The sequence below is a fragment of the Asterias rubens genome, chromosome 7, assembly GCF_902459465.1.
Source record: "Asterias rubens chromosome 7, eAstRub1.3, whole genome shotgun sequence".
NCBI lineage: Eukaryota > Metazoa > Echinodermata > Asteroidea > Forcipulatida > Asteriidae > Asterias > Asterias rubens.
The window spans coordinates 12416378-12429855 of record NC_047068.1 but is presented as its reverse complement, the minus strand read 5'-3'; the positions used below and the strand labels follow the sequence as shown (position 1 = coordinate 12429855).

The 13478-nt window shown below is 37.5% G+C and overlaps 2 protein-coding genes across 2 annotated transcripts; one reads left to right on the top strand and one right to left on the bottom strand.

The window, feature by feature from the left end:
• Positions 1 to 6: 6 nt before the first annotated feature.
• On the top strand, positions 7 to 8590 carry LOC117293115 (ribosome biogenesis regulatory protein homolog). Its single transcript, XM_033775333.1, is given in 12 exon segments — positions 7 to 170; positions 2171 to 2243; positions 2947 to 2985; positions 3217 to 3255; positions 3448 to 3549; positions 3679 to 3757; positions 4595 to 4702; positions 5211 to 5243; positions 5246 to 5322; positions 5651 to 5692; positions 6335 to 6433; positions 7736 to 8590. Coding segments are annotated over 12 exon segments (1023 nt in total). The 3' UTR covers positions 7904 to 8590.
• Positions 8591 to 9687: 1097 nt separating this feature from the next.
• Positions 9688 to 13195, bottom strand: LOC117292744 (CMP-N-acetylneuraminate-poly-alpha-2,8-sialyltransferase-like). The gene is made up of 4 exons (XM_033774894.1): positions 12624 to 13195; positions 11913 to 12054; positions 10758 to 11348; positions 9688 to 10337 (listed from the first exon to the last, which is right to left on the bottom strand). Exons 1-4 carry the CDS (start codon positions 12817 to 12819, stop codon positions 10001 to 10003), a joined length of 1266 nt encoding a protein of 421 aa, XP_033630785.1. The 5' UTR covers positions 12820 to 13195; the 3' UTR covers positions 9688 to 10000.
• Between the last annotated feature and the right edge of the window lie 283 nt (positions 13196 to 13478).

The following is a 13478-nucleotide window of genomic DNA, read 5'->3' as shown; positions in this document are numbered from 1 at the left end:
TTAAAGATGGCGTCAAATTCACAACATGTGGTTGAAAATGTTCTCAAACAAACTGCACTCCTTGAGAAGAAACTCAAAACTACCGAGGTTACTAAAGACATAGATGTTGAGCTAGATCCTGGCAATCTCCTGTCTGTTGATCCTAACCCAATAAACGTGAAAGAATTTAGGTGAGTTCGAGTTGTCGGTTTTTGATTTTAAACAAGCGGCATGACTGAATTTGTTTGTGTTTTGCGGATACGTACGGCAATGCATGCACACACGTCAATGCATCAATAATATTATTATTATATATATGTAGCACTGGCACTTGGCAGTCTTCTTTTCACATGAAAACATATCATTCTTTACAAATTGATTGTCAATAAACATGACATGGAATTTGATAGTTAAGTTAATGAGATATCATCAAATGTCTTCGTCTCCAATTTTATTAAAAATTTAAATAATAAATTTATTTTAATTAATTTAAAATGTAAATTAAATAGACTATATATAACAAATAACATAATATATAGACTATAGTATTACTATTAGGCCCTACTAAAATAGAGTTAAAAAATTACTTACTTATTAATTTATTATTATAAATTTATATTTTATCATTTTTAATTTAGTTTGTACCTGTCCCTGTAGACATTAATTTCTTAATTTTGATTGTAATATTATCAATATCATTTATGGGCGGGTGATGTTTGAAGATGGCATTTTTTTTAAATCGCACAATTTAAGTCTGCCACCACAACCAGACAACATTTGGTTGTAGGTGGTTTGGACTTTGGAACTTTACCGGATTAGTGTTATTCATATTAGGCGAAGTAAAAAAAACTTATGTTTAGCGTCCCCGCCCGCTTCCTTTTTGGGGACCGCATGGATTTTATTTTTATTTTTACCAATTCAAAATGAGATTTTAAAAATCGTAAAATGTCAGCCGAGCCATCGGAAAATAAAATACTTGCAAGTCAGAAATTCCAATTTATAGATTGTTATCGGTCCAGTTGACCCAATCTCCACTCCAAGTACGTACGATCCATTCGGGTATTTTTTTCCCGCAATCCTTTGGTATTACTAGCTGTACTCTAGTAGCACTAACAAGTAATAAACGTTTGTCTTTTTCACGAGGACCGGATACGTCCATTTTTTTTATCGTCGTTGCTACATGTAAAGTCGGGGTACAGACTCGTTTGTCATGACTATTGCGTATTTAATACTAAACTCGGACAAGTCGGTTAGACAGTCGTGTTCTCAGTACGCGCCGCCGTATACGTACAAGTGCGGAACGCTGTTGAAGCTAGCGGCAACTAAACTCGGTTTGACTTGATTTGAAGTCTAATATTTCATGAGTTGACAACAACCACATGGACTCTTGACAGCTAGCTGAATGTGTCTGTGATCGGCTGCCTTTTATAATATTATTGTTGCCTGGTTGGCACCGTTGTTGTCATTGCCAGACTAGGTCATCGCTTCTCCTAGAACTATTTCGGTTTTGTCCGCTACCGTCTCCCGTAATCTCATAGGGGTACATGTACATGTATGTCTCTCACGCCAATAACGATGATGGTTCAATGAATTTTGGAATCACAAATCTCTCTCTTTTTTTTCTTTTTTTCTCGCCAAAATTAGGCTCTATGTGTCCTTTGAACTCTCATTGTTACCAGGGACAACAGAAAATCCACTCCGCAATCTCAAAAATTGTTAAAAATGATAAATTCTTACTGTAATTCAGTCCCCAACTACTCCGTTTTACCACTACACTAGTAATGCCAATTGTCCCCGACCGTGCGCGTATTTATTTCCCAGGACAAACATGGAGAATTATCTGCACACGTTCGTCCTGGAAAGAAAAAATACCCAATCCGTGCTTTGTGTACAAAACATATGGACACGCGTCTGGGAACCACGAAGATGTACTTCCTTTCACACAGCGTATGTTTCACGACAAGTGATGAGAATTATGGTTGAGCGACAAAGATCACGCGGTGTCAACAATTGTAAGATTGTCACAAAAATGGCACACCCTGCAAGCTTAAAAAAGGACATTTTCAAAGATTGTGCCCATCAACATTAACCAAAGAAGTACAAAAAGTAGTTATTGTACCAAGAATGTTGCCTATCGTCTGAGTTTGTGGATATTAATTATGCAAACTTCCAATTTGTTACTCTCTTACAGACAAAACAGGGAGGCGTTTCTCAAATCTTTGGCAAGAGATAACACACAGCTTTTATTTAATAACATATGGAAGGTTAGTATGAATTAGATAAGATAGGGATTATGTGATCCATGCAAGGGAAACATAAGATTTATGCTTTTGCATGGAATAAGCTATTTAGATAATGTGATCAGTAAGCGACTTTGTCCTTGAAGGGAAGGTATTTGCTTGGTAATCACTCTAAAAGTTAATGCCTATTTAAACTTGGTTAAAAGTGCAGCAACTTTCGATAGAATAAAGCATTTTGAGAATCCCTTTACTTTGAAGCAACAGGGTTATGGTTAAAGATACCAGTTTTTATCCCCACACAAATTTGAATCTGAGAAGTGTTTCTGTTAGAAATATTTATAAGATTGTGTGTTCCAATGGGAGACTTTTGGGACCCTTGGTGGCAGCAGACTTACCAGGAAAAATCCATTGTTCTTGGTAATGTTGCGTGCTCAGAACTACGTAAACAATGGAAATTTACCTGGTAAGTCTGCTGCCACCCAGCGTTCCAAAGTGTCTCATTGGGGGTTATTCTTCCTGCTTAGAAACAATCGCTCCAGATTTTCAGCGATATCTCCTACCACCTTTTGAAATGAAATTTTCACAGGTTAGTTTTATTGTGTACATTTATAGGAATGAATGAAACAAAAACAAAGTTTAAAAAGACCAAGGGTATTTATTTTCTTTAAATAAAACTCCTTGATCAAGTCTTTTCACATCCTAACAAATTGTTGTTGGTTTTTTTCAGCTTCCCGTTGAAAGAGTAGATGAAGTCATCTTAGTACAGGTCAGATTTTAATTCAAACAATTTGTTTTGGTAATTTAGTTAAAATAATTTATGTGTACATTTTCTATAATATTATATTTATTTTTGATATTTCAACTTTTGAAACTGCACATAATATATTTCCATGTTTTTTTTCCTACAAACGCATGAAGTCCATAGAGGAACCATGGTAGTGGTCACTTTGGCTAAGATGTTTATTTGTCTCCTTTTTATCTTTTGTGCTTTCGGCAGATTCCTGATGCGACAACAAATTTACCCAGAGAAAAACATGTAAGTATTAAAAAAACAAAAACTAAATCGTCATTACAATCTTGACACAGTTGAGCAATGTCAAACTAAAATTTGCGCAATGCTGTCTAACACAAAAGGTCATAGATTCCCACAATAGAAATCAGGTGAATATGTTCTGACAGTAAAAACTTTGTATTGTTATCACATTTAATTTGTTGTTGTTTGTTCTAGGTACCAAAATCAAATCCCTTGACAAGATGGGAGCAGTATTCTAAAGTCAAAGGAATTCACAAAAGGAAAAAGAGCCGAAAAGTATGGGACGAGGAAGAGAAGGTATGTTTAAGTCACTCAATTCTCATGTATTTAGTTGTATTTGTATGTAACATGCTATTGTGTTAATGTTATCCCTGCCCAAAGTAACATTTATGGACTGACTTGATTTTAATTTGTTTCTTGTTTCAGAAATGGGTTCCTCGTTGGGGTTATGGAAGTAAGAATGATGAGGAGAAAGATTGGGTCTTGGAAGTTCCTGCAAATGCAGGTAAGTCACGTTGAGAAACTCACCTTTTACTGCTTAGGATTCCGTGAACCTTTATTGGTAGTTTTGTTTAAAGGCACTGGACACCTTTGTTAATTGTCTAAGACCAGTTTTCTCACTTGGTGTATCCCAACATATGCATAAAATAACCAATTTGTGAAAGTTTGGACTCAATTGGTCATCGATATTTGCAAGAGAACAGTGAAAGAAAATCGCCGTTGTTGCACAAATGTGTGTGCTTTCTTAAGCCTAAAAAAGGCTTCAGGTCTGAAGTGTTTTTATATTTCAGTGAGAAATTACCTCTTTTTCAAAAACTATGTTACTTCAGAACGAAATGTTTCTCAAAATATTATGTACTATACACAGCTCTCCCTTGCTCTCAGATGCATTCACCGCATGATATCATGTTGCAGGCTGGCATAATTAGCTATCATTTAAAACCACAGTAGATGATTGATCTTGAATCAATGTCAAGTAGAGAATTAAAATGGTTTATTATTAGCCAGGGATTGAAAACAATCACAGGAATTTGAAGCGTTGGTCTCACATAATAAATAAAAAAATTATAGGCTAGGGGTTTATCCTCAAATACAATACAATAAATACACAAACTTTATACACAATCAGTATAGGAAGGTTTTAACAATTTAGTTTAGTCCATTATTATCTTTAAAATATTTGATACTCATTTTGGTTGTTGCTAATTCGAAAGTTCCTAGAGGTTTTTTTTCTCCCATTAATTTTTTTTCTTTTCTCTCCTCATGCCTTTTTGGTTTTAAGACAAACAATACTGCAATCTATTTTTCTGTCATGATTGTATTTTTGTTATTATCACGCCAGATCCTTACGAGGACCAGTTCATGAAGAAGAGGAAGGATAAGAAAGAGAGAGTTGCCAAGAATGAGTTTCAACGTCTCAGGAACATCGCCAGAGCGCAGAAATTGAAAAGTGAGTTTGTCACACTTTACCCCCAGTGATTAAAATAATCCCTGGACAACAACTGGCCCATAGTCCTGTAACGTAACCACTTCACGTTGTTTTTGTTCAAAATTTTCTCTTCTGCCAAGCAACAGTATTATTTTGGGGGAACTTTTGCGAGCTTCCGGAGAAAGTATAAATTTTGGTTGTGCTCAGCAGCTTTATGAAACATGGCCCAGTTTCATTTCAGCTGCTTAACCAGAAAATACTGCTTAGCAATAATGAGCGGGATACCAGTCACAAATTGTACATGTGACATGGTATCTCGGCTGGTAACCTTATAATGTTGGTTTGCTTAGCTTTTCTTGTGCGTGAGCAACTCTGGGTCAAGGTAGTAAGGCTGTATCTGAGTTTGCGGCCTCACTCTGGCTGCGGCTGTTGCTAAAGGTGATTCTGCCTGAGCCACTGATTTGTAAATGACCTATGTAGGACTGATTTTTACAAACGTGTTCTTATTTTTAACATTATTTCTATGAAGTTCCCGGACAAGGTGTGAAGCCCAAAACCTTGACGAAGAACCAGAGGTCAGCATGGCCATCCAAGCTGCCAAGCAGTCTACTGCTTCCATCGGAAAGTTCGAAAGGAAACTTGTAAGTGCCCAAAAACCCCTTAAGTTTACTTTGATATGTGTGATTCAAAAACAACTTAAGAACTCACCTGTTTCCAGTTACTCTTTAAATATATTTGCTTTTCCTTGCCTCTTGTTGCTTAGTGCCATGATCTAGATGGAACGGTGCTATAGAATTCCTGTTATTATAATTGGTAACTAACATGAAAAAGCATTGTGAATAATTTTCTCACATCAAATTATTTCTTGTTTATTATGCGTTTTTGTTGTCAAAAGTTTTTCCTAACAAACCATTTGAGATAATATAAGCGATTTTGACCTAAATTATTGCTTTCTTTGATTTTATGCAGCCCAAGGAAAAGCCGACGAGACAAATGGGAAAGAAGAGAAAGGTAAGTGTCAAGAAAATTTTTTTAACACAAGGGCCTTTATCGCACGGCCATAACCCTGCAAGGTTTTAAACAGCAGTTTAAGAACGAGTCGCTACTCTTTTATTCCCATTCATAAATGCCTTTTTTGTTTAATGCGTAATAAAGTATGAAACTCTGTAAAACTTATCCGTTTTCCCACGTCCTTGAGCTTTGTAGTGGGTTGCATTTTTATGACTGAGACAGAAAAAACGTATCCAAAAATAACCGGTTTCAAACAGCTCCAGCTGGTAATTATTAACCGTTTAAACATCCCCACATGACACGCTCTCCACCAATAGGAATAGCGAAACTGAGGTATCCGAAAATAACCGGTTATAAACAGCTCCAGCTGGTAATTATCAACCATTTAAACACCCCCACATGACGTGCTCTCCACCAATAGGAATAGCGAAACTGTCTGAGGTATTTCTGAATTTGTTTTTATAAACATTGTTAGAACATACTTTTCACAATAAATAATACTTCTTCTTGTAGCCCCATACCAAGAATCGCTTTTAAGCCTCGTTTTGGACAAATGTGCATAAAACTTTTAAAGCAATTTTTTTCTGTGGTTTTGTGAACAGGCTGTTGCTCACTTGATTTCTTTTGTTTGTATTTGACCAGTTCGATCCAGTCTGTGGTAACATGGCCGACGAGCGGAGTCGAGAAACCGCGATACTCAACAGCATGAATAGAAAGAAACCACAGATTGATGTCACAAAGGTGAGATTAGGCTCAATTCGTTTCTCTGTCCGACCTTAATGCTTTGTTTTTGAAAGGGCAAGGGCACCAAGGCATTTACTCCATGGTAGAGGACACCCTATGAGGAAATTGTAAATTTCTACTGGAGCATTTCTAGGGCACTAAGGCAATTACCAGGGGGCATGGTGGCAATCGCCTTCCTTGCCTCTGTGAAGTCAGTCCTGCTCTGTTTTGATTCTTGTGTTTATATTTGTGTCTCTGAAGAAGAAAGGAGGGATTCCAGAATATAAACGATGACTATTTTGTATCTTTTAAGCGTAGGTGCAATTGCCCGTAGTCTCCTCCTCAAACTTTACCCTGATTGAATCACTGATACCACTCCCATCTCAGCTTGATTTTCAGTACTACTGCTTTGAGTTTGGTGATATCACATCCTGACCATTACCAAAAGTATACCCTGCCTATAATAAACCAGTTTATGATGTTATGTTATATAATCCTTGAATAAATTTAATTGTAATTTTTACTTTTCAGTAGTTCATTTTTAACCTCTTATTGCTGCAGGTTTAAATCTAAATTAATTTGTTTACTCCTTATTTATATTTCATTTATTTCAGTTATCTTAATTTATTTCAATTTTTACACTTAAACCATTATGCTTTTAACTAGTGCCACTTTGTATAACTGTGTTCAGGGCCTAAGAGCATGCCTCCATGATTAGGCCTGCTTTATAAATGTTGGTATTATTATTTTTATTATTATTATTAGTATTATCAATTGGGTGTCATGGCCGAGTGGTTTAGGGCATCAATTCAAGATCTGGGGGTTAAGTCACCGGATGTGGGTTTTAATCCCGGTCTTCACACTTGTGTCCCTGAGCAAGTCACTTTACTATAATTGCTTCTCTCCACCCAGGGGTATAAATGGGTACCTGCGCGGGTAGAGGTTGATATTATGTGTGAAAACGCCTTTGGAGTGCTATGGTAGCCCAGGGTTGTCTACTCCCCAGGGAGCTGAGAAATATTACAGGAATGTAATTAGCCTAATGTCCAGGGCACTCATGTAAAGTACATTCATACGGCTATTGTTAAATTAATGCGCTATATTCAAAACTAGTTATTACTATTTTTACTGTAGTAAATAATAAACCCATGGTGCTATGTAAAACAGTAGGTCTCATAATTCAAACGTAGCCCCACATACCTTGCAGGTAAATACTGTATGTTAAAGCGCCTTGAGCGTCACTGAGCGATGAATATGCTTGCCTATGAGATGCCACTATTATTATTATTCTTTTTTTTTTCCTTCAAATAATTTTCTCAGGCTGTCAACAAAGAGATTCAGGAGGATCAAGACTACCAACGAGCCCAGAAAGGGGAGAGGAAAAAGCCGGGCCGATCGACCAAGAAGGCGAAGGGATCCAAAAAGGCTCTGCCTACCGTCAAGAAGAGGAAATCGGGAGGAAAGTCGAAGAAGGGAAAGAGTCGTTAAATATCATCTCAGAGGAGGATTCCGTCATTTCTCAGGAATGGACGTCTTCATTTTGCTTCAGAAGGACTCTGGGTTTTTTAGGAGCGCGTATAATTTTGAAAAATTCTTTGCAAAGAGTACTTGATTCATTTTTGGGGGGACTGATGTTAGTTCAGGACCCCTCCCTGCTCTGTGAGACTTTTTGTTTCTTTTTTCTGCTTCTTTTAAAAGTATCTTTTTACACAATAGTAGCCCTTCTCACTATTGATCTAAATTCCCAAGGCCTACCCATAATGATCGCAACCTTTCCGATCTGTTTCCAGGTTTAAGGCTGGAAAGCTCAGTTGAAGAGAGCAGTTACATTCATCACAAGGTCTTTGGTTTAAGCCCCGCTCCAGTAAACTTGTCTTTGTTCAACCCAAAGTCATTTGAAACTTTTCCAGTCAGTTTCCCTGGTGGTTATTTACTTGACATTTTATCATAAAAAGCTGCATCCCCTTGAGGTGATCCCCTGGCTAAAGCTTCCAAGGTTGTATCGCAAGCTTGAGTGTGATCCCTGGCTACACTTTGCAGTTACAGATTGAATGGCTTTTGACTGGCACCCCTAGACAAAGCTATTGACTAATATTAGTAGGGAGACCGCCAACATATAGCTCAGTTGGTAGAGCACCGACATGTTAATCTGGAGGTCTTTGATTCAAGTCCTGCTCCAGCTATTTAGTGCGTTTTTTAAATAATCACTAAAGCCATTTTGATTTTTTGAATGAATATCCTTTTTTTTTTAAAGTGGGGACATGTGGCCTTTACTTTATGAAGAATGAAATTCCTGGTAGGGTTTACAATTTTAAAAAATATGATTACTGAATATTTCATACTCCCTCTCCTGTGTGAGGGAAGATTGATCTTTTGTGATAAAAGCTGAAGTTGGTTGAACAACTACATTAAACACAACTGGAAACAAAATAATTTCTAGATTTTATCATTATTTTGTGGTGGTTCTCTGCCTTTCACCTCTGTGGACCCTGGTTCAAATCTTACCTCAGTCTAAAGCTTGTATGTGGATTGGGTTTTCAGTCCCTACTGATTGCATGGGATTTTCCCATTTTGCGTTTTCCTCCCACATTTGAAATTGGAAATTGTCGTTTCCTATTCATCTTTTTATTGGGGCAAACTTCGCTAGCACTGAATTAAAGTTGATACAAATTATTTTGTATTATGTTTAATAAAATGTTTTGAGACATAACAATCAGATGCAAACAAAATGTATAACTTTATTTTATTTGTAATTTAATTGTTTTCATATTATCTTTATAATTTTCGTAGTGTATGCATCATACTGATAAGACTTAAAATATACATATTCACATAACATAAAATGGTAAAGAGATGGTCGTGATAGAAAAATTACCTTGAAATATTTCTAAGGTTGGCTCATAGATTGGTAAATACTGCAAACATTTATGACCATCAAAACTTACTCAGTGAGAAGCACTGCAACTGTCTGTATCACTGCAAGTATCACTCGAAATTGTGTGGTTTTCCTTTTACCTCGTCTACAAACACGGTCGGCCATTTATGGGAGTCAAATTTTTGACCCCCATAAATGGCCGATTGGTTCGTTTGCAAAGTAAAAGGAAAACCATGCAAATTTGAGGCAAATGTGTGTGGATCATTGTATTCTACTTTTAAAACATCTTTCTAACCATATGCATTTTATAACAAACAGTTACAAACGCTTTTCAAAGACCAACTCGACCGATCCAAGGCAAACGTGTTCCTTTTTAAAGGAACATTTTCTGCTTAAAAGCAGAAAATATTGCTCAGCAGTTGTCTTACAAATGAGTGGGGCACCATCAGTTGCAATAATGTAAAATTTATTGAATTTTTGCTGGTAAGCAGTCTCTGTCAACAATATTTCTTGTGCTGAGCAAGTTTTTAGGCTTATAGGCTTCATGAGATTGGGCCCTGGGGCCCATTTCACAAAGAGTTACCGGTAATGCAAATCAATTGAAGTTGCCAAGTAAAGTGTGATGTCTTAACACAAACCATGATGGTAATGCTGACAATTTGTTTTGCAATTTGTTCTGGGCCCTGGTCTAAGCTGAACTCAAATGTTCGTCATGGCTTCACTTTAAACCATAATAAATCCCCAATTGGTTTCTCCACACCTTCACCCCTCCTCCTCACAGCGGCACCGATACACTTCCCAGTCTTCACTTTCAAAGGCTCATCCTCCTTCTCATACTCTTGCAATTTGTTGAATTCCCAATTGAAATTGTGCACGGGGTTGCTGTACTCGTACCGGACGTCCTCGTAGTAGTGATGGGGTACATGGTAGCCTCGTGCGTCTTTGCTGAACGGATAGAAACCGTAGAGGGTGATGTGCTTGCAGAATGATTTAGCTACGTAGTAAGCATTGAACCCCGTTGTGGCTAGTCGCTTCATGCTGAGATATCTGTAGTTAGGAAAGCATGGATTACTAGAAGAAAATAGGGGACAAGTTGAACTTATTTGAATCTAAGCTACTACCAAGTAATCTTTCAGAGTACAGCACAATAAATAAAAAATTCTTGATAGTGCCTGTATCCACCAATAAGGTGTTTGAAGAAAGAGAAACATTTAAGACACAAATATTATTTTGGTGTACCCTTACACAGATGTGTGTTTGGAGACTGCATACTGGGTACTTTCCCCGAGGTCTGTGTAAATAAATCACAGGCATATTACTCAGGTTGAGTTCGAAACCCACAACCTTTGCAATTCTAGAGCAGTTTCTTTACCAACTAGACCACAGAGATTGCCAGGTAGATAGAGTTGGTACGAATCAAAGACATGGTTTCGAAAGTTTTTAATTATAATACCAATGCTAGTGTACCTTTCAGCATGCAGAGTTCTCCAGCTATACCCAAACCTAATCGGCAGTTGATATTTATTCTTGAGCACCTCCACAGACTGTTGGAGTCGTTTTCTGGTTTCTCTAGGTGCCATGGACTTGGCGTACCAAATCACTGTGTCATTAAGAAACCACACCCTGTTCACGTACATATCAAGGAACTTATCCCCAGGTTCTTTCTGCGTGAGATTGCTGTGCAAGTAAACCAGCGACTCGAAGTTCATCAGCGTCAAATTTGTCCTGACGCCGACATCGTCTGCGAAATCTCGCACAGGTGCTAAGTTCATACGTATTACATAATCATAGGAGTTTATCTCATTCCCGCAGTTGCTGTGAAGGAGAACTCCGCTGTTTCCGACAATAGCGCAGTTGTTTTGGGTGGGAATCGTTGTGAATTGCGGAAAGTGTTCTTCCATTGGGCATATCTCTCTGTCAAGTTGTCCCGTCATGGAGTCCATGGCGTATTTTTTTAAACCCAGCTGTGGCCGGAAGCTCTGGAGGAATTTCATATCCTTAGGCTCAACGTCATCTTTGTAGACTAGTATTGTGAGACGAGAGCTGAAGCATGTCTTTCTGAAAACAATAAACACAAATCCTAAGGGTTAGTTGTGTTGGTGGTGTTAGAATAATGATTGCATAATTTATGATTCAGAGTTTTAGGTCTCAAGACCATCTCAAGACCTTTTTGCGGTCCTTTATCAGTCTCAGTTTGCAAAAGCCTTGGTCTTGGTCCAATTTAAAATTATAAAAGTAATAATAAAGAATTGTGATCTGCACATATCCACCCTGGGTGTTCAAGGCGTAGCATTACCAAAAAAGAAACAAAAGAAAACGGACACAAATAACTTGGTCCTTGGTCTTGATAAGACTGGTCTTGGGTCTCTGTCTTGGACTTCAAGGTCTCGACTACAACACATTGGTGTTATATTATGCTCCTTGGTCGGCGAAGTCACTGCAGACTATTTCTTCTGGACCTTCATGTCAAAAGTCCAGGTCACAGTCCAAACAAACAAAAAAAATTTTCTTGAGAAAGAATTGGCATATCAACTTAAAATTTTGTGTGTTGATTAGTTTATTGGGATCCTTGGTTTTTTATTTTACCTCTAGGTCAAATGTCACTAGAAACTTCATACTTACCCAACACAAAACTGAAAGCAATCTATTTCAGTATTGATGCCAAATGTGATCATGTAGACAACAAGAACTGCTGTGAATACCAATGCTATCCTTAGAGCTTTCTTTAGTGTCAGCCGCATTTTTTTCTCCACCATGGCGCCAACTGGGGGGAAAAAGAAGGGGGGTGCGCGGAGAATGGTTATCTTTAAAAGGCTGTTTCCTTTTCATTAAAGGGTGAGCACATTATGGCAAGAACTTGAAAGTAAAAAAGTTCACTTTCTATTTTGTGCATCCCTGTGGAGACATCTTTTGTTCTTTCCATTGTCCCTGTAGTTCAGAACTTCACATAGACTTTGTACACAAAATTTCCATCGAGTACCCTAGTATTTGAGTTCCCCTGAGGAGACTTCTTGTGTTCACTTTTCTGTTTTGTTATTGGTCTTCATAAGATAGTGAATATGAAATCACAGATTTGCATACATTGGAAATCATACTTGATTTCCCTCAAACCATTTCTTTGCCCCCAACACAACAACAAAAAAGAAAAAAAGACTCGGCCATTAAAAGTTACCTCCCCCCCCCCCCCAAAAAAAAAAAGGAAAGATATTTGCTTAAGAGCACCACTTTAACAGGTTTGAATTTTTTTAACTGAAGATACAACCAGTTTCGTTTTACCTTCCCCTCCATGCAAAGCTACATATCTTAAAAGAGTAATCAAAAAGTTGTTCTTACCTAAGTGAAATCTCGAGCCTTCATTCAACCTAAAGGAGTGTGACCTAAAAAGCTGCCATCTTGAATTCAAAACATAGAACCTTTTGGCAAGCCTACAGTATGACTCCAGGTGTCCTTTGATACACAAGTAAACTCCAGTGTTCCTTGATACGCAGGTAGACTCCAGTGTTCTTTGATACACAAGTATTTTAAGCATGGGCCATGTAAACACTGTTGTGACTGTTAAGATATGGCGCCCATTGCTTCAATATTTACTTTGTGCAAATAATTAACTAGACTACTGTTAATCATTAATCCAGACAAACTTGCTTATCAGGGTTAAGTCATATTTGTGCATAGATGATGTGGAATTCGACATCACACATTTTTTTCTACTGAAAAGCCACAGAGCCTTGACTTTCTGCAGGCCATTTAAAGTTCAAAGGCACTGGACACTATGGTAAATAAATTGTTTAATAGTATAAAAACTTACTTGGTAACGAGCAATGGAAAGCATTGGATATTATAAGTCAGTGTGAAAAACAGCCCCCTCTAAGTACAAGGTTTTTGAGTAATTTCTCACTCAAATAATAAGGCCTTCAGGTCTGAAGTCTTTTTAAGCCATCTAAAAGCACACACATTTGTGCAACAAGGGTGTTTTTTCTTTCATTATTCTCTTACAACTTTGATGACCAATGGAGTCAAAATGTTTACAGACTTAATATGTTGGGTACACCAAGTGAGAACACTGTTCTTTGACGATTACCAAATGTGGCCAGTGCCTTTAATCTTACATTTTATAAATGTACACTTTATACCACAATGTGTCCAATGTGTGGCAGAATGAGCTTGCACAAAATACACCACTTTAAAATC